This window comes from Plecotus auritus (genome assembly GCF_963455305.1).
Source record: "Plecotus auritus genome assembly, chromosome: X".
In the NCBI taxonomy this organism is placed as follows: Eukaryota; Metazoa; Chordata; class Mammalia; order Chiroptera; family Vespertilionidae; genus Plecotus; species Plecotus auritus.
Window position 1 is genome coordinate 24,842,339 of NC_137784.1, and position 19,452 is coordinate 24,861,790.

General features: G+C 35.9%; 1 protein-coding gene across 1 annotated transcript in view; it reads right to left on the reverse strand.

Moving 5' to 3' along the window:
- Nucleotides 1-19,452, reverse strand: part of DMD (dystrophin) — a 2,407,712-nt gene that overhangs the window by 1,528,713 nt on the left and 859,547 nt on the right. Inside the window, 4 exon segments of the mRNA XM_080651877.1 lie at nucleotides 6,821-6,970; nucleotides 8,634-8,768; nucleotides 10,888-11,070; nucleotides 18,400-18,570. Coding sequence (XP_080508003.1) covers nucleotides 6,821-6,970; nucleotides 8,634-8,768; nucleotides 10,888-11,070; nucleotides 18,400-18,570 — 639 coding nt within the window.

The window sequence follows — 19,452 nt, forward strand, 5'->3', positions numbered from 1 at the left end:
CATATATGTTTACCAGAGTTATAGCCTCTTGTATCAATCCCTTTGGAAGTATTAAGTGGCCCTCATTGTCTCTTGTTATGGCCTTCAGTTTGAAGTCTATTTTGTCAGATGTGAGTATTCCTACACCAGCTTTTTTTCATTTCCATTTGCCTAGAAAATGTTTTCCATCCTTTCACTTTCATTCTGTGTGAGTCTTTTGTTCAGAGGTGAGTTTCTTGTAAACAGCATATGTATGGGTCATGTTTTCTTATCCATTTAGCTACCCTATGTCTTTTGATTGGACTATTTAAGCCATTTACACTTAAGGTTATTATTTATAGGTACTTATTTGTTGCTATTTTACTCTCTATGTCTGTGTTCTTCTCTTTCTCTATATTTCTTCTTACATCAGTCCCTTTAGCATTTCTTGCAGTGCTGGTTTGGTGGCAATAAACTCTTAGCATTTTTTTTGTCTCTGAAGCTCTTTATTTTGAATGATAGCTCTGCTGGATAGAGTAGTCTTGGGTTTAGTCCCTTGGATTTCATTACTTTGTATATTTCATGCCATTCCCTTCGGGCCTGAAGTGCTTTTACTGAGAAATCAGCTGAAAGTCTAATGGAAGCTCCCTTTTAGGTAACTTCATGTCTCTCTCTTGCAGCCTTTAAGATGCTTTGTCTTCAATGTTTGGAATTTTATTTAATATGTGCCTAGTTGCAGGTCTTTTGGGGTTCATCTTGATTGGGGCTCTCTGTGTTTCCTGAAATTGAGTGACTTTTTCCTTCATCAGGTTAGGAAAATTTTCTGCCATTATTTCTCCATACAGGTTCTCTACTCCTTCCTTGGATCCTTCTTCTTCTGGTATCCCTATGATGCAAATGTTGTTACATTTCACCTTGTCCCAAAGCTCCCTTAAACTCTCCTCCTGCTTTTTACTTTTTTTCCATTTGCTGCTCTGAGTGGGTGCTTTTTTCTACCTTGTCTTCTAATTCACTGATTTGGTCCTCAGATTCTTCTAGTGTACTGTTCTATCCTTCCAGGGCATTCTTTATTTCAGCTATGTCTTCCCTCATTTCCAGTTGATTCTTAGTCATTGTTTCTATTTCTCTTTTCATGTTGGTGTAATTCTTATTAAGTTCCTATAATTCTCATTCAGTTCCTTATAATTTTCATTAAGTTGCTTGTAGTTGTCACTGAATTATTTGAGCACTCTTATTATCATTACTCTGAATTCTTTATCTGACAAATTGCTCACCTCTATTTCATTTAGTTCCTTTTCTGGCCATTTCTTTTATTTCATTTGGGGGTTGTTTCTTTGTCTCCCTATTTTTATTGTCACTTTGTATTTGTTTCTATATATTAAATCAAAATGCTATGCCTCCCAGATTTTGTGAGGTTGTCTTATGTAATAGGTGTTTCTTGGGACCCAATGGTGCAGTCTCTTAGATATCCTGAGATGGGTGCTCTAGGAAAGTCTCTTGCTTGGGTTATTTGCATTCTTCTGTAGTTGATCTTGAATGTTATTGTTCCAATAGTGGATGGAATCTCCTCTCAGGCTCACTGACTATGTGGCTCATCCCCAAATAGTCATGTGAGTTGTTGTGGAGGTGTGGTCTCCAGGTGTTTTCTGTCCTTTCTTGATATGTCTCCTGCTTAGCTGGACCTCAGTTGGTAATTCAGGTGAATGTTCTCCAATTTAGTTGTATTTCCAGTCTGGCCCTGGGAGGAGGTGGTTGACAGATCTGTCTATTTGGCCGCCATTTTCTCCCCTCCAATAGAATTTTGACCTCATGACAATATAGTGTCACATTTTTTCCTGGATTACTTTACAGTTTTCCTTCAATCCATATTTTTCTATTCTGGTCTATCTGTGCTAAGGTAGACATGACACTGAGTGAACAATTCAAAGTCATAATTACCTGGAACAATGAATTAAAATTGCAAATGAAGAAGAATTAACCAATTTAGGTTTTGCCTCTTCTATTTTACTCTATCTACTATTTAATATCAGGTGAAAGATCTTATAGATGACTATGAAAAAGACATAAATGGGGCATTAATAATATACAAGAAAGATTAAATAATCACTGATCAAGAAAACTGGTAAATGCTTTGGACTTTGAAATTTGTAATTTTAATATTTAAGATTCTACAATGTTTTCTTTTAATTAGTCATCACTAATACTTTTAAGCATATTCTGTAACCTTTCCTTAGAAATTAGGTCACTGGTTAATTGTAATATTCACTTCTTATCAGACAGCTTTTGTTTTTAATATAAGGAAAGGATCACTCAGATAGAAGTTAAGTGTGGTCAGATGGTCATGTGTTCAGGTTCAAGCACAATGAAACTGGGTCTAAATGATCAGTAGCCTTTTACTATCTTTGTGGCTTTTTATACCTTTTCCACATCTATAAAATGGGCATGGAAAATACCTTATACCATAGAGTATTGTGAAAACAAATGAGAAAATGCATTTCAGACACTTAGAGCAGTGCCTGAGCCTTTGTACCCATTATACAATTATGTTTCTGTTGTTATGCATTTTGCTGTACCACTAACACATCTTCTATAGCTTGTTTACTCTATAATAAGTTGCAAAAAATAGATGATTCGGTATGATTTTTGGAGCTCTTCCTGGTTTGTTAACCATCTTTCAAATCATTAGTGTGAGTAGAAAATATAGTGCCATGTGATTATGAAGCGTGAACGATGACTTTTCAAGGAATGGAACTAATTTATTACTTATTTGAATGCAAACTCACACTCTGAAATTAGGAAAGAGATCTAGCATATTTCTTTTAAATATTTATAGGCAATAAAATATCTGGTTGTTTGATTGATTTAGCAGGCAATTGAATGTTACCTTTGCTCTTCATAATTGCATCTATAAAAAACTTTGGGCAGGCAATTAAAAACACCACAAACCTCTGACATAGGCATTTAATTGAGAAGAAAATGGGCCAAGGCTCATCTTCAAGTGAAAGAGCACTTTGTTTATTAATGAAAAACTGTTTCTCCTTAATCAACAACAAAAAGAAGAAAATTATGACTTAAAACAAATTCAGGACATTGACTAGAACAATCTATCATACAACATTGATTTTATTGAAAAATAAATCAATTTAAAAGGTCTGTTACTGTAATTATTTCCCAGCCCCTTAGATAATTTATCCGAGGTTCCATCTACATTGCATCAAAACACCAGTCTTTTCAACTAAATTCTCAATAGGAACATCAAAATGATTGATTTAGTAACAAATTATTAGGTGTGTCTCTATTACCTAAATAGTTTGGTATTGATCAAAGCACTGAGATTATACACTGAGAAATAGGAAAACCCTGTTACTACCCATCGTTTTAACTCAACATCATATCTTTAAAGTCACATCAGCTTATTAGAGGCAAGCACAACAGAATTTGAGAAGGCTATTATCTCTAACATACATGGTTTTTATCAAAGTTCTAAAGCACTAAATGTGTTTTATTTTCATTGCCAAATTACTCTCAGTTGGCTAGATATTGTATATAAGCACAGCCAGGACAGATAATGGCTTCAAGTTTATTTCAAGTTTATTTCTTGTTACTGTAGCATTCTGCTTAATTGATTATTAAAGTAGAAATGGAAAACTCCTTTCAATTTTAAGACTAAGAGAATGATGAAAGAAGTACTTTTGTCAGTTTTCTGCATTTTATTTAAATAATGAAAGCAGGTACGTTTCATAGTTTTTAATATTAGAATATATGTGTTTGTATATCCATGCTCTTGGTGATGGTGTGCTTTGAAGGTAGGTGCTATAGCATACAGACTGGTAAAAATAAAAATTATAATCATTTTTTAAATATGTATTGTGTTCTTAGCACTGTAATAAGCACTTTCTATGAAGTATTTTCTATTTTGCTCAGGAGAACCCTATGAAACAGGATCTGTTATCAAAGATAAAGAAATGGGAGCTTGAAAACATTATCCAGGGTCACAAAGCCAATGAGGTGTAGGGGGGTTGTCAGTAATCAATTCATTGTCTTTCAACATTGATCTCTTGATGATACTGGGATCTCTCTTTGCCAGCGGGCATGACACTACGTTTTGCCTGTAGAGGGCACTGGAGTGACACTGGGGGAGGTAAAGGTTTCTCTGTTCCAGTGTGTTTTTACTTCTTGAGCCTGTGGTTCTGGTTTGGCCTGTGGTTCTGGATCCACCCCTGACAATATAATAGTTCTGGGTTGAGTAAACCTGGTTAATGTTTTTGCCATCTTGTGGGCTGGAGACAATTTCCAAACAGGTCTGAATACCAGCTTTGGGTAGATCTCCTTGATTTCCAAATTAGTTCTTTCCTTGGGTTTTATCCCTCAGGCCTTGGGTATTCTTTTGAGTTCTTGTCTATTCTCTCTTAAAAATTAATTGCCAGTAAATAGTTAGTAGTTATTGGCATTAAACCTACCCTGTGCAACTTACTGCATAGTTCCTGTGACCCATCTGATCCTGTCTAATACAAGGGGCTGTTGCAACCCAAGTTTTTCTGTTTTGTTATTCAATGTTTTAATAACTCAGTTTGGATATAACAGAGTAGGTGTGCAATCAAGATTTGTTGTTGAGTAGAATTATTTATTTGTGGAAAATGCCAGGTTGCAAACCAAAGACATTTGAAATATAAACACATAACAGTGTTTGTGTTACTAAAGGTTTGCAAGAGTAGTACATAAATGAGGCTGATGCCAAGATCAGGCTAGAAAGCAATCTATTCCTAAGCACATAATAGAGAAATTCTGAACACAGCTAAAGATTAAAATTGAGGTCTTTTCATAGCTTTGCCAAGGTCAGTTTTATAATGTGTCCTGATTTTTTTGCTTGAACTATAATTTTTTGTGACACTAATATCCCAATGAAGTAAAAAAGCACATACTGACTCCATATCAAAATACTGATCTGCCCCAACATCACCTACTTCTTTTCAGAATTGGACAAAGTCCTACTGAGGACTTCTTTATTTCCAATTTAAAACATGATCAAACTTCTCCCCCATTTAATTAGCAAAAGGTTTCCTGCAGACCCCCCTGGCTACCATGCCCCCTTAGAACCTTGCTTTCCCTTCATAGCCAACTCCTCACAAGGATAGTACATACTTGCTTTCCCCCTTTTCCTCTCTAATGTCTTCTGTAACAGTCACCAGAGTCTCTCTATGCCCTGGGAAAATCCACCTAAACTGCTCTAGTCAAGGTCATAAGTGATGTCTTTTTTGCCCAATTTCATCATTTTCTTTTTTGCTTTTTAATTTTGATTTTTTTTTCATTTTTAAATTATAGTTCACATTCAATATTGTTCTGTATTAATTTCAGATATACAGCATCGTGGTTAGACAAAAACATGTACTTTATAAAGTGGTCCCCCCATGTTTCAAGTACCCACCTGACACCACACATAGTTATTATGATATTATTGACTATTAGAGGCCTGGTGCACGAAATTCGTGCACTCGGTGGGGGGTCCCCTCAGCCCGGTCTGCACCCTCTTGCACTCTGGGAGCCCTTAGTTGGACATCCTTAGTGCTGCCTCTGAGGCAGTAGAGGCTCCTGCCACTGCCACGGCACTCGCCAGCCGTGAGCCCAGCTTCTGGCTGAGCTGCGATCCCCCTGTGGGAGCGCACTGACCACCGGGGGCAGCTCCTGAGTTGAGCGTCAGCCTCTTGGTGGTCAGTGAGTACACGTCATAGTGATCAGTCGTTCTGTGGTTTGGTCAATTTGCATATTAACCTTTTATTATATAGGATATTACATATGCTATAATTTACATCTCTGTGACTACCAATTTGTACTTAATCCCTTCACCTTTTTCATCCAGCCTCCCAACTCCTCTCTGGTTGATGCCTAATTCCCTCATCTTACTTGACCTTACTACTGTAGTTGACATTTTTTTCATGACTCTTACCTCCTAAGCACCCTGGCTTTAACTGGAGTCCCCTCTACATTTTTGACCATGTCTTCTAATCTCCTTTGTAGACACTGTATACTCTGCCTAAAACTTGATTTGGGGTATAACTCCTAAAACTGTCTGTGATTCTTTTTTTCTTTTTGGTTACCTGGAGTGATCTCATGAACTCTACAGTTGTGACTAGCATGTAACCTGATAAATCCACTATGTGTATAACTCGTCTGAATCATTCTCTTTAACTTCAGGGCTGGATATCTCTCTCTTACTGGATTATGGAATAGTCCCACCTGGATGCTCCATAAGTACTACAGCAGACCCAGTGGGTGCTCTGCCACACAGCCCCTTAACCCCAGAACCTCTGAGTTTGTCTAAACTCTGGTGGCCAGTTGTTGCACATACTGCTAAATTTTCACCTTAAGCACCTATATGTGTATTATATCATTTTGTTTTTAAAATACACTATATTTGGTTTCCTGTACAAACCATACTCTAAAACATTTTTAGATAAAATGATATAATACACACATAAGTATTTCAGCCATGTCTAGCAAGTGACAGTTTCTAAAACATGGAAGCTGAGCTAATATTTAAATATTCCTCATTTTGTCCCAGCCGGTTTGGCTCAGTGGATAGAGCTTTGGCCTGCAGACTGAAGGGTCCCGGGTTCCATTCTGGTCAGAGTGCATGCCTGGGTTGCAGGCTCCATTCCCAGTGTGGGGCCTGCAGGAAGCAGCCAATCAATGATTCTCTCTCATCATTGATGTTTCTATCTCTCCCCCACTCCCTTCCTCACTGAAGTCAATAAAAATATGTTTAAAAAATAAATATTCCTCATTTTATCTGAGAACCCTAAATGTATTTGCTAGATGTTTATGCAAATTAGTTTAAAGAGATTTTTCACTCTTATCATCATACCTCTTCATGTAGTTCTCTCCAACGAGAATTAAATGTCTCAAGCTCTTCATTGATCAGTTCATCCATGACTCCACCATCTGTCAGGGTCTGTGCCAATATTCGAATCTGATTCGGGTTATCCTCTGAATGTTGCATCAGATTTTCAAGTGACTGAAACACATTTGCAAAAATTACTATTTTTCTTCATTTTCTAAATATGTTTAATTAACAAAAATGCTTCGTGTCTTCTGATTTACTTAAATTAAATTATAAGCAATTTAAAACAATATTAAAATGGGATCATAAAACATGAAAGGTCATTATTATTGTAAAAAAGTACAGGTTGGGGCAAAATAGGTTTGCAGATGTTCATATAAAAATACAATAATTTACAAACAATAATACAAGAATAAACTATTGTTTTGCATACACAGAACAGTAAATCTACTTTTGCCGCAACCTGTATGATGTTGCTGTATGTAAATCTTCATGGGCTTATGGCAAGATTGTGGAATGAGGTACCTAAAATGATTCACAGTCACCTTCTTATTTGATGACCTCTACTTTAAAATCTGGAAAGGTAAAATACTCAATTTCTCTTGTAGCTACTGATGGCCAGGTGACCTGATTCTGATATTATATGTAAAAAGAACTTTAAGAGGTTCTCATCCCCAAATTAAAAAATAAGGCACAATCTCTTTAGAAGAAATCCTTCTGCCCTTTACACAATTTTACACATCTAGGACTTAGAGGTAAAGTAGCCATTGTTGGACTGGGAGGCAATAAAAATGAGAATGAGGTCCTTCAATCTGATCATTTAATAGGATAACTAACTGCATTTTGCATTCTTTCTCCTGGCCACCATCCTTTTACTCATGCAATGTTTGGTCAATGAACATCTCTAAATAGGACAGGACCAGAATTACAGTCCACGTGGGACCTCTTCCACTGTTATTTGATACCTCTTCAGGTTTTACAATTCTTTTTTGAAAATAAGAAAGTTGGATACAATGATGTCTAGGTTTCTGCTGGGACATTCTAAGATCCCAATTCTGTTCTGTCTAAAGAAACATTTTGCATATTCTTCACATATTGATTAATTTATGCACCTTATTTTAGCATATTCATATAAAGGATGGCTCTACATACAATACATATGCTTACCTACATATTCATTTTTTATAAAGGAGTAAACAAAAGTACAATAAAATGCATACAAGATAAATGATTAAATACCACAAGTTCACATAAATCAATATTGACACATGTAAACTCCTTTATTTTATTTTTTAAAGGACTTCAAAATAAAACTTTAAGATATACTAAAATTTGGAATGTACTAAAACATATGAACATGCTAAAGACATATTTCTAATATCAAAACATGCCCACTTAGTAACTCAAAACATTCCATATGGTATGAATATATGATTTTCAATATTTGTTAATTTCCCAATTCAATAAATGTAGCTTTTAAACTGAAAATAATATTTTACATTATCCTCTTTAGCCCTACTCCAAAGGAGCAAAAGTATGCATTCAAACTGTCTTTGCAAGTCTGTAGCAGATTTAAGCAGGAAAAGAAAGTGTCAACACAGAACTTACTGATATGGCAAAAGGCTAATGTCCTCTATAAGACGTTATTTAAATTCTTTTTAAAACCTTGAGCCTGGAAGGTTCCTAGAGAAAACTAAGGCTTCTTCCAAACACCAGTGCGGGAGGAGGGATGGCAATTAGACTCTCTGTGCTGTTTTGAATTTATTTTTTATTCGGTACTTGATATCTTTCAATATTGTATGTAAAGTTTCATCATTTAGATTAATTCATAACTTACATCTAGCACCTTGGATATTTCCTCACTTCCACCTGGAATATTTTCAGTGGTTTTAAGTTTCAATTCTACTTCATTCAGCCACTTGTTTGCCTTCTCCAAGTACGACAGTAACTCATGCCAACATGCCCAAACCTCCTAAAAAAGAAATATCTCAGATGAACTATTTTAATAAAAAAGTACTTATGAGACTTCAGCATTTCCATCTTTTTTAAAACTTCTAAAAATATAGCATTGCTGTAGATAACTGAAAATGAAACTAGTCATTTTGGTCACTTAATATATCCATAATAACAAATCATTAAGGAAATATTTTATTTCATGAATAAATTCAAGGTTAAGTGATTTACTTTTTTAAATAAAGAAAACCATACAGAACTGAAATATCATTGCTGACATGTACACATAAGGAACTGTTTGACATTGAAATTGGGACTCAAAAGAACTATTGGCCCAGAAAGAAACTCACTACAGACTGATTCTTTTGCCTCTCAGCATAACCATTATTGCTTGTCTCATTTTCGGTTCTTATAAGTGTATTTCTAGTATCACATGATCTCACTTATCTAGGGGAAATAATGAACAACATAAACTGATGAACAAAAACAGACCCGGAGGCAGGGAAGCATCGATCAGACTGTCAAACCTCAGAGCGAAGGTAGGGGAGGGTGGGGGTAAGGGAGAGAGATCAACCAAAGGACTTATATGCATGCATATAAGCATAACCAATGGACAAAGACAACAGTGGGGGTGAGAGCATGCATGGGGAGGGGTTTGGGATGGGAATGGGGGGATGAGGACAAATATGTGATACCTTAATCAAAGAAATTAATAAAAAATAAATAAAATAAAGAAAGAAAAAAATAATTCATCAACATTATATTAGATTTATATGTGCATTTTAAGCAAAGGGATAATAAAGGGCAATTTCTGGATTATGGTTATGTCCGTAGTGATAAAAGCAGTAAGATGCACTGGAGGATAAGAATATAAAAATAGTCATTTTTCCATTAGCTTTGAGATTATAAATATTGAAAAAAACTATAAAATACAATAGCACAATTCCCACCACCTGCTACAGCACCTCCCCCCCAACTTCTACCAAAAATGAAGGCTAAGAATTTTTTTTTATTTAAGGAGAAATTAAATTCTATCAGTTTCCCCATATTTTCACCTTTGCTCCTAGCCCTTGCAAATGATAGAAGACAGTCCCTCTCTAAGTGATGAAAAGTATTAGTCTAACCTACCAATACTTAATTGGTATTTTGCATATAGTTTATCACATAAAGTGAAATTAAGTATTTTGCTTTAAAAGATGATAGAAATCTTAAATCTGGGTCATTTCCAGCTCCTGCTGTACTACAGGCTGTCTTCCTTCTGGGCAACGATCTCAACAGGAAAATATAAATATCTCCTTAAATACCCGAGGGTACTTTAGAGTTTTAAAGATGCGATTGGTAATGTGTCTTTTTAACTTTGGTGCAGATTGAGCTAATGGACTACCTTGCTGATTTAACCATCAGGATAGATGGCCTCTTGTGTCCCGAATGCATTTGAAGGACACAGCTGGAGAAGCTGAATGTACCGACTTTACAGGTCACCTTGGCAAAATAAAATACACTCCTGCAGCCAGAATTGGAGCTAAAAGCCACTTAGAATAATAGTTAAGCTTAACTGTTTGGAACTAAAAATTACTTTGAAATCACAGAAATGAAATTGACTTTGAAGAGAGTACAAACAAAAAAGGAAACTTTCGTTCCAAATGGTAAATGATGCTGATGTGGGAATGCCCTGCCCCTGCATCACTCATATAGATATGCTGAATGAAATATAAAGGAAAGCATTTTAATTACATAGCTCATCTATGAAACAAATATGAAAAAGTCTCAGGTGGCAGAAACAAAGAGGGAAGTTAAGTGCACAGAGAGGTTGGAAAGGATAATAATAATAACAACGATAATAATGGTAATAATAAGAACACTTAGGATGATAGCACTCAAATTTACTGAGCACTAGGCTAAGTACTTTAAACAGAATACCCCATTTTATTTGTTCAACACCATATGAAATAGGTACTATTTTTATGTTCATTTTACACATAAGTTAAGCAACTGGCCAAAGTCCCAAATTATAAGTGCCTAAGTGAAGAATTCGACCCTAAATATTCTTATACCAGAGTCCATGTGCTTAATCACAAAGCTTCACATATGACCATAAATTGACACATAACTGATAAAAATCAAGAAAAGAAACTGACTTCCAAAGTCTTGCACTTCCCATTCAGCCTGGTGCAGAGCCACTGGTAGTTGGTGGTGAGAGTGTCAAGTTCCTTTTTTAAGGCCTCTTGTGCTACAGGTGGAGCTTGAGCTATGACACTATTCACGGACTCTGTAAGGAGTTTCACTTTGGCTTCTTTTTGCTGGGCCTCTTCTTTAGCTCTCTGAAAAAAACAATAAAGAACGCTATGTTAATAGCAAGATGGAATTTTACTTTCAAAATGTATTCCTATCTATCATATACTTCCTTCCTCACAACACCTCTAGTAGAGTGAGATAAATAAAAAGAAACCTAATATTGATTCCAATCATTTCCATACATTTAGGTTTAGTTAAAATTGGGAACTTGAAAGAAAAAATCATAATCAGAATATAATAGATTTTGAAAAGTAATCTGTATGTGGGTATATATTTGTAGATATCTGTATTTCTCTATCTTTACATGAAACAAATATTTCAATACCAATTTCAAAAATATCTCATGGTATAAAATTGAAATCACTCATAAGTTATTCAGATGGATGAGTAATACTGAAACCAGTATGAATATTATTTAAATAAAAAGATAATTAATACAGAAAGGTCTTAATTCTATATATAGGACCATATTTTGATAAAGAAAGTTCTGTTCAGTAACTAAAAACACAAAAAGAAAGAGAAGGGAAACAGCAGCCACTAACATGAAAGGGCTGGCCTGGGACTCACACCTATGCCTTGATCATCTCCTGTTGAAGATACTATTTCACAGAATATCAACATCAGACAAGGCTACTTTGTTAGCATCACACATCATGACAACACATCACTCCATAATCACATTTGGATATAGATAAGAAGATAAAAATTGCCCAAACAACAAAATACCAAACACATACCTATTCTGTTTGGTATACGTTACCTCTGCATCTTTATCAATTATACTTTCCACCTCACTCTAGTCTTCCCTACTTCTAGGAAAAAATTACAGAAATACCTAATGATAGAGTTACTCCCACTTACTGACAACATGCAATCCAAAACAAAGCCTTTTAACTCTCCCTCAAATCATCTAATGCAAATTCAAATCCTACAATAGGTTCTTTCTGATATTCTCTTACTCACACAACCCCATGTTTTATACACAGGTTTCCAGTGGCATGCATTCTACCTCGTTACCAAAAGTAATAAACCCAACTTGTTCAACTACAGAGGTATCACTGTTGATCTTTGGCTGAAGGGAGGGTGTTTACACTCAATTTCCAATGTGTACATGTTAGAAATACAAATACAAACACACATGCACACACACAATGGATCTTTCATTTGGGTTACTCCAAAGGCCAACCCTGAGATGAGCTTTCAGGCATAAGTAGTTCATGTGTGATGTAAAGGAAATAAGGGTAGGGAATGGGTAATGGAGGCAGGAAAGTGAATGGAAATTATAGGGTATACTTACTAAAACCAGCAATTACTGTTGGCGACTAGAGTTTAAAGCTGGTGGGAAACTCTGGGAAGTGCATGCCTCAGGGTTATCCCACTCAGGGATGAGGACACTGGGGTATTTATATACCATCATTGGTTGAAGGCTGCTGGGGGATGTTAATCTCCTACTCCTAGTACAGTTGTCGGCAAACTGCGGCCGCGAGCCGCGGTTTGCCACTCTGTTGACTAATGAGTTTGCCGACCACTGGATAGGGGCTTAATCACAAGGAACAACAACACCTGTAATTATTGGAATTGAGAGTCTAGGTCAGTGGTCGGCAAACTCATTAGTTAACAGAGCGGCAAACCGATGCGGCTCGCGAGCCGCAGTTTGCCGACCACTGTCCTAGTACATGAAGCTAGGCACACAGGTGGGAAAAGTAGGAATCTGTGGCCACAGAAAGCCCTCAGGTAAAGAAATGCAGGTTCTGGCATGTGGAAGCTGGACTTATACGCAGTGCAGTAGTGAGAGTAAGGTGATGTGGGCAGGAATTGGACAAGGTCTGGACAAAGTCAGCTATAAAATGTCTCTGTATCTTAACACAATCAGTGTATGCCTTTGGATTTCATCCCATAATACTACAAAAAGAATACAATAATGGCAAATGAAAGTTGTTTTGACTATAAAATGATTGCCTTCATGGATTTTAATTGATTTAAATGTTTAATTCAAAATTCTGACTAAATCTGTGTGAGTTGTTTTTGTTTTTGCCATCATTGAGCTTGGGATTTGTTTCTACACAAACCATATTTGGCTATAGTAATTTGAGCATTACAAATAACTTTCACAACCATTAATCACTTAGTATGTTCTGCTGTGTGCTACACTGGACATGTTGTATGTGCTATCTTATTGGGTCTTTAACAAAAGCTTGTGAGATGTGTTTACTTATTTACACATTATACAACAGAAAACAAAGATTCAGAGAGTTTAAGTAAATAATTCTTGGAGTTTTTCTTTTCTTTCTCATAGTTTCTATTAAGCCCATCTCAAATACTCCATGCAATAAAGAAGGAGCATGTTGCAGTGAATCCAATAAATAAAATTACATTTTATACAAGTTACAAACAACCTATACAACTGTCAAAAATGCAGAATGATAATTCCTTGCTTTTTAGGTTTTCATAAATTGTTTTAAAAATAGGCTTAGAAGTTGGGGAAAGTTCAGAGATGATAAAACAAAGTTAGATCCTGAAACTAATAAAATAACATCTACTGTAAACTATAAGTTTTAAAAATTATAATACAAAAGGAAAGAAGATCATGAGGAATTTTCTCCACTATAGAGACAGGTAGACAACTAAATGACTGTATAGCTTAGACATAATCCTCATCATAAATGTAGCTTTTGCTCCCTTTATATACACGAATCTAACCATCATATGCTCAGACAACTTTCATTGCTGGTATGTCAAATAAGTGGGTCTCAAAGTATGGTTCTTTGGAATCTCTTTGGAACATACTCCTTAGCATTACCTGGAAAGTTTTTAGATATTAAAAATCTCAGGCCCTATCCCAGACTCACTGAATCATATATCCTGGGGTGGGACCCAGAGGTCTGTGTTTTAACAAGTTCTCCAGTTGATTCTGATGCTCACTCACTTGTGAGAATCGGTATTCTTGCCTGTCACCCATAAAGGAGAATAGCAAATGCACTTATGTAAGGGATGATAAGCACTGGGGCTACAGTTACCATACTGTGTTGTTGTTTTTAAAGAAGAAAACAGTTAAAACTGAAATTCCAGAGGTTTTTTTTTAAGGGTTTAATATAAAGTTTCAGCATCTAGTCATTGCAGACTTCCAAAATAATTTTGAAGTGAGATGTTTCATCTGCAACATTCCCGTAGGCTCTTTTATGTTTAATTGAAAAGTTTTGTTTACAGGGAAAAAAGAAGTGATCGAAAGAGCATTATTTTTTTCAAGTAGAACACAGGAGAGCAAGGTAAAGAAACAGAAGGAGGTGTCTACTTTTTCTCTGATTAAATCAGGGAGAGATGTTAAAGTAGGTCAGTCTCTTTTGAAAATAAAGTTAAATTTTCTCTTAATATGAGCACAGGTGGAAGCCTGGACAAGTTGCTATCAATACCCTCTAGATAGCGAAACAGACCAAAAAGAGGTTACCTTGACTGGCAGGCACAAAACACAAGAAATAGGATCTTCTTGCCAATTGCCTTTGCTCCTATTGCCAGAGGCTGGTTGAGCTTTTCTGCTTGTCAATATTCCCCCCAATGCATCCATTTTGTAGCAAGAGTAGTTACTTAAACATGCCAACCTATGTAGACTAATTGGTTGGGCCACTCATTACTAAGAGTGTTTACAAAAATTGAAAATTTGATAAAGTCTGCGCTCCATCACTGGAAAAGAAAAAAAAATCATCTGACTGGGTTGTTAGCCAGATAGGCCGACTGTGCAAGGAGAGAGGGAAAAGAGCCAGAAGAGGGCCAGAGCCAAAGGAAGGAAGCAGGAGAAATAGAGCAGCTGAGTACAAGCTGACTGTTCATTATCTACTTAGGAATCTGAGGGAATGGCTACAGAGTATTAGAAGAGATGGTGAGAAATGCCAGGATGATATTGAGACGTGAGGGGAAAGGCAACAGGGCTGGTACATGATTCATTGGTTAGGCTAAGCTAGGCTAGATGAGGGGAGGAAAGAGAAAGGGAGGAGAGGAGAAGAGAGGGTAGGGTGGGGTTGGAAGAGGTGAGGTAGGGCAGGGGAGGGGAAGGTAAAAAAGAATGGGATGAGATGGGATGGGATGGGATGGGATGGGATGGGATGGGATGGGATGGGATGGGATGGGATGGGATGGAATGGAATAGAATAGAATAGAATAGAATAGAATAGAATAGAATAGAATAGAATAGAATAGAATAGAATAGAATAGAATAGGGAATAGAACAGAACAGCTTGGGCTGGGCTGGGTTGGGCTGGGCTGAATGGACTGACTGTGTTGAGACAGAATATATTAAATCCTTTTGGTTCTACCATAGATAAAACCTGTGACTATGACTAAATTATTCAGCCTATCTGGGGATTTCAATTTTCTGATCAGTGGAGAGAAGTGCAAACTATTTTGCTTCCAATGTACCTTCTAGCTCTCATATCCTATAAAACTATAATTTTTCAGATAGTGACCTCCCCACAGTAAACTTTAAAATAATTAAGCCCTGGTTGTGTAGTTCAGTTGTTTAGAGCAGTGGTCGGCACAGTTTGCCGCCTTATTGACTAATGAGTTTGCCGACCACTGGTTTAGAGCATTGTCCCCATACACCAAGCCTGTGGATTCAATTCTCAGTCAGGGCACAACATATAAGAATCAATCAATGAATACATAAATAAGTGGAACAACAAAAATTGATGTTTCACTCTCTTTCCCTCCCTCCCTCTCTCTAAAAAATAATAAAATTTTAAATAAATAAATAAAATAAGTATAATTATCTTAGTTGAAATATTCCTATGCTTTCCCATTTCACTTAGAATGAAAACAACTCAATATCCTACAAAACTCCTATGTTAACAGATATCTGCCTATCCCCTCAAAAACATTCCTGGTCAATTATCTGAGTTTACTCTCTTCAGGGAGGTAGGCCTCTTTCTCTTCCCAATTAGCCTCAGGGTCTTTACAGGAGCTCTTCTCTCTAATGGGAATGTCCTTCCATAAAACTATTTTAAGGTTGGCTTTTTCTTACGATTCATATCTTAGGTTAAATATACTTCCTCATAAATGCCCTACAAGTCAACACTTTCTAAAATAGAATTCCACCCCTCCCAAATCCCACCTGAAGTCTAACTATTCTTTATTTCACAACTCTTGTTCATTTTTTTGAGGCAAATTATCATGATCTCAACTAGGTTTGTTTATTTCTCCATTCATTGCCTGCCCCCCCACCCTGGAATGTTAATTCCAATTTTCCAGGTAGCTCTTATATCTTGCTCACCACAATATTCAGTATCTAGAAGGGTGTTTGGCACATAGTAAGCATGTGTCAGAAACAGCTAGAGTTCTGCTGCTCTGAGTTGCTCTGAGTCCATATATTCTTCTGAATTCTGCTAATGATCACACCAAGCACAGGGTTAAGTTCCTTCTCAAACCCTACCTACTGCACTAACTGTCGTGGCTGAGCCCCTCTGCCAGGGGCTGGACCTTCTGGAACTTCTTGGACGCCAGGTCTTAGACAGAGAAGCCATGAGAAGTTATGGATGTATAAGAATGAGTCTTCATTGCAGGAGCCAATGGCCATAAGTCATTAGACAAAACAGTTCTTCACAACAGTCCTATACAGGTAACTGCATACCGGCTGATGAATAGATACATCTTTCCCACAAAGCATCAGCATTAGCCTCTAAGCCTACCACTATTATCTGAGCAGCCACATGCTGCCTCTAGACCTACCGCCTCACATTGTAGTGGTATATCTGAGCTCTCTGCCTTAGCAGCTTCTCTGGCCTCTCCCCTCTCTCCTCTCTTGTGAGCTGTCTGTAGCCTCATATAGTCTCTCTTCTCCCCAGCATACTACCTGGTCAATAATATGTATTATACCACTTAGACAAAGAAGGCCAGTTGTCAACAGTGACATCAATCATTTTGGCTACAGAAGTGTGCAGTGTACTATGAGATTGCTGTGGCCTTGCAACTGTGTATGGCATCTTAGCCTTGAACATTATGATTAAGATTCCTATGTTCAGAGTGGCCTTAACTATCTGGGGTCTCTGGCATGGTTCCCACAGTATACAATAAATATTTGTTGGTGAATAAATGAATAACACATGGTATTATTCAATTGGAATGATTGGAATGATTTTACAGTTTTTAGTACTCTAGAAACTATCACTGTTTACCCAAATATAGTTTTACTTATGTCTTAATTTTACTTTCTGCATGTGACTAAAGCCATGATACATTTTATATTTATGCGTCTGAGATTTCACATGAGTGCTTTCTGCTATTAATTATAAAAAGTATGCATTGGGTCATCATATAAATTATATAATAAAGTACATGTAATTAATTTCTCACTATGCAGCATCAATGATATTAATAATGGTAATACTAATACTTATCTAGTTCTGCCATTTATTTTGTGCCAGGCACTGAATTAGGACTTTCATGTTTCACCCTTCTAATAATTTTGAAAAAAAAACCACTTATTTTGACACCCAGTTCACAAACTGGATTTATGTAACTCACCCATGGTTACACAGTTGACAGGGAGCCAAAACACATTTAAACCCAAGAATCTGACTCCAAAATAATTTAGCTCTGTCATAAGGCCTCAAGGCAAACAAATATCTATCAATATTTCATATAGGCTAAGGTGGTTAGATTGTGTGTTACTGCTAGTACATAAAGATAACTTTCATTATAGTCACAAATCATTTAGTGCCCACTCTGAGCTAGGCAATTTACTTACATGTAAGTTTCAATACTCAGTTCATACTTTCAAGTTAGGAAATAAGATGATTTAGACATGATAAACTAGAGAATTACACTGACTGTTGTGTTGCCCACGGCCATACTGAAATGCCATTGTGTAGATTCAATGATCTACTACATATCAGTTTCCTTGGTCCTAAATCAATGTTATTATTTTGTTATACTGTTTCAAGAGAAGTACATGAAGGTCATCAACTAAAATATTTAGTACATTCAAGTTCTAAGAAATCCCTTTAAGCCACCAAATTAACACAGCCTACTGATTACATTTTCAACTGTCATTCCATGATACATTCTCAATTTGAATTTGCATCAACTAGAAACAGCTAGTGTGATTAGCTGATTCCATCTCTTAATACTATATAATTTCAAGGGGAAATGTTCTAAATTGTGATAGTCACTATTTAAATTTTTATCACAATTTATTAAAATTAATGAAAAGTTTAAAAATTCTGCATACTCTAGATCACCCTTAAAGCAAAATTAATTAAAAATCAATCTCTACTATCAAACAAAGAGCACATTGTGAAGAATCACAATTTCAAGCAATGTTATATCTTTCTCTTTTTTCTCTCTCTGTTTTATTTGGTTTATTTTACCTTCATCTCCTCAACTGCTTTCTGTAATTCGTCAGGGGTTTTATATTCAAAATCTCTCTCTAGGTATTCTTCTTCAGCTTGCGTCATCCATTCATGCATTTCTGAAAGATCTTTCTGAAGGCTTACAGTTTTATCCAAGCCTTCCTTTAAGGCTTCCTTTCTGGCATAGACCTTCCAGAAAACAAACCAACAAATAAAGCATGAATATTAAAAGTCATAAAACATTATATTATTATTGAGCAGTCTGTAAATAATAAAATGTTTAGATAGAAAAGATGAAAAGGTAAGAAGCTTACATGAATGAGGAAAATAAATCATGGTAATTGGATACACTTAATTTCACATAAGTCTTAAAAATAAGATACAGCCATTTACTTGACATACTTAATAAAATAAACAGATTCCCCTAAGACTATAATTTAGCTGTTGTGTGAGGCAATGCTTCTCTACAAACAGGGATTACAGGAAAACATATTTTTTCATAATGTTTCCATTGGAAATGCAAATTTACTGGCATACATAGAAGTAATAATTCTTTGTTTTCTCTGATAATGATTTACAATTTCAAATATCATGGGAACTTAACATTCCTATACCTCTCACAAATCAGAAAGAAAAAAAAGCAGAAAATTGATAAAGGACATAGACATGTGATTTAATGAAATAAAAGTAAAATGAGCCATATATGTGAAAGGATGCTCAGTAACATTTATAGTTAATGATTGCAAATGAAAAAGAATTAATGCATTTTCACATTAAGAGTGACATAATAACAAAAATGTCCAGTTTTGGCCAAGGGTATGGGGAAGTAAAGGTTTGCACACCTGTTGAGGGAAATATCCAACACAATACAACCTTTTAGACAGTAAATGGGCAAATATATTAAAATTGTTAACTTTCGTATATCTGAGTCTACTCTTCCACTTTAAAGAATTACTCATATAAAACAAAGTGTACAAAGTTGCATATACACTGTTAAAGTCAGTTTTTTTTTTTTTTTTTGACAACAGCAATATATTGGAAAGAAACCTAAATGTGATTTCATGGAGGATT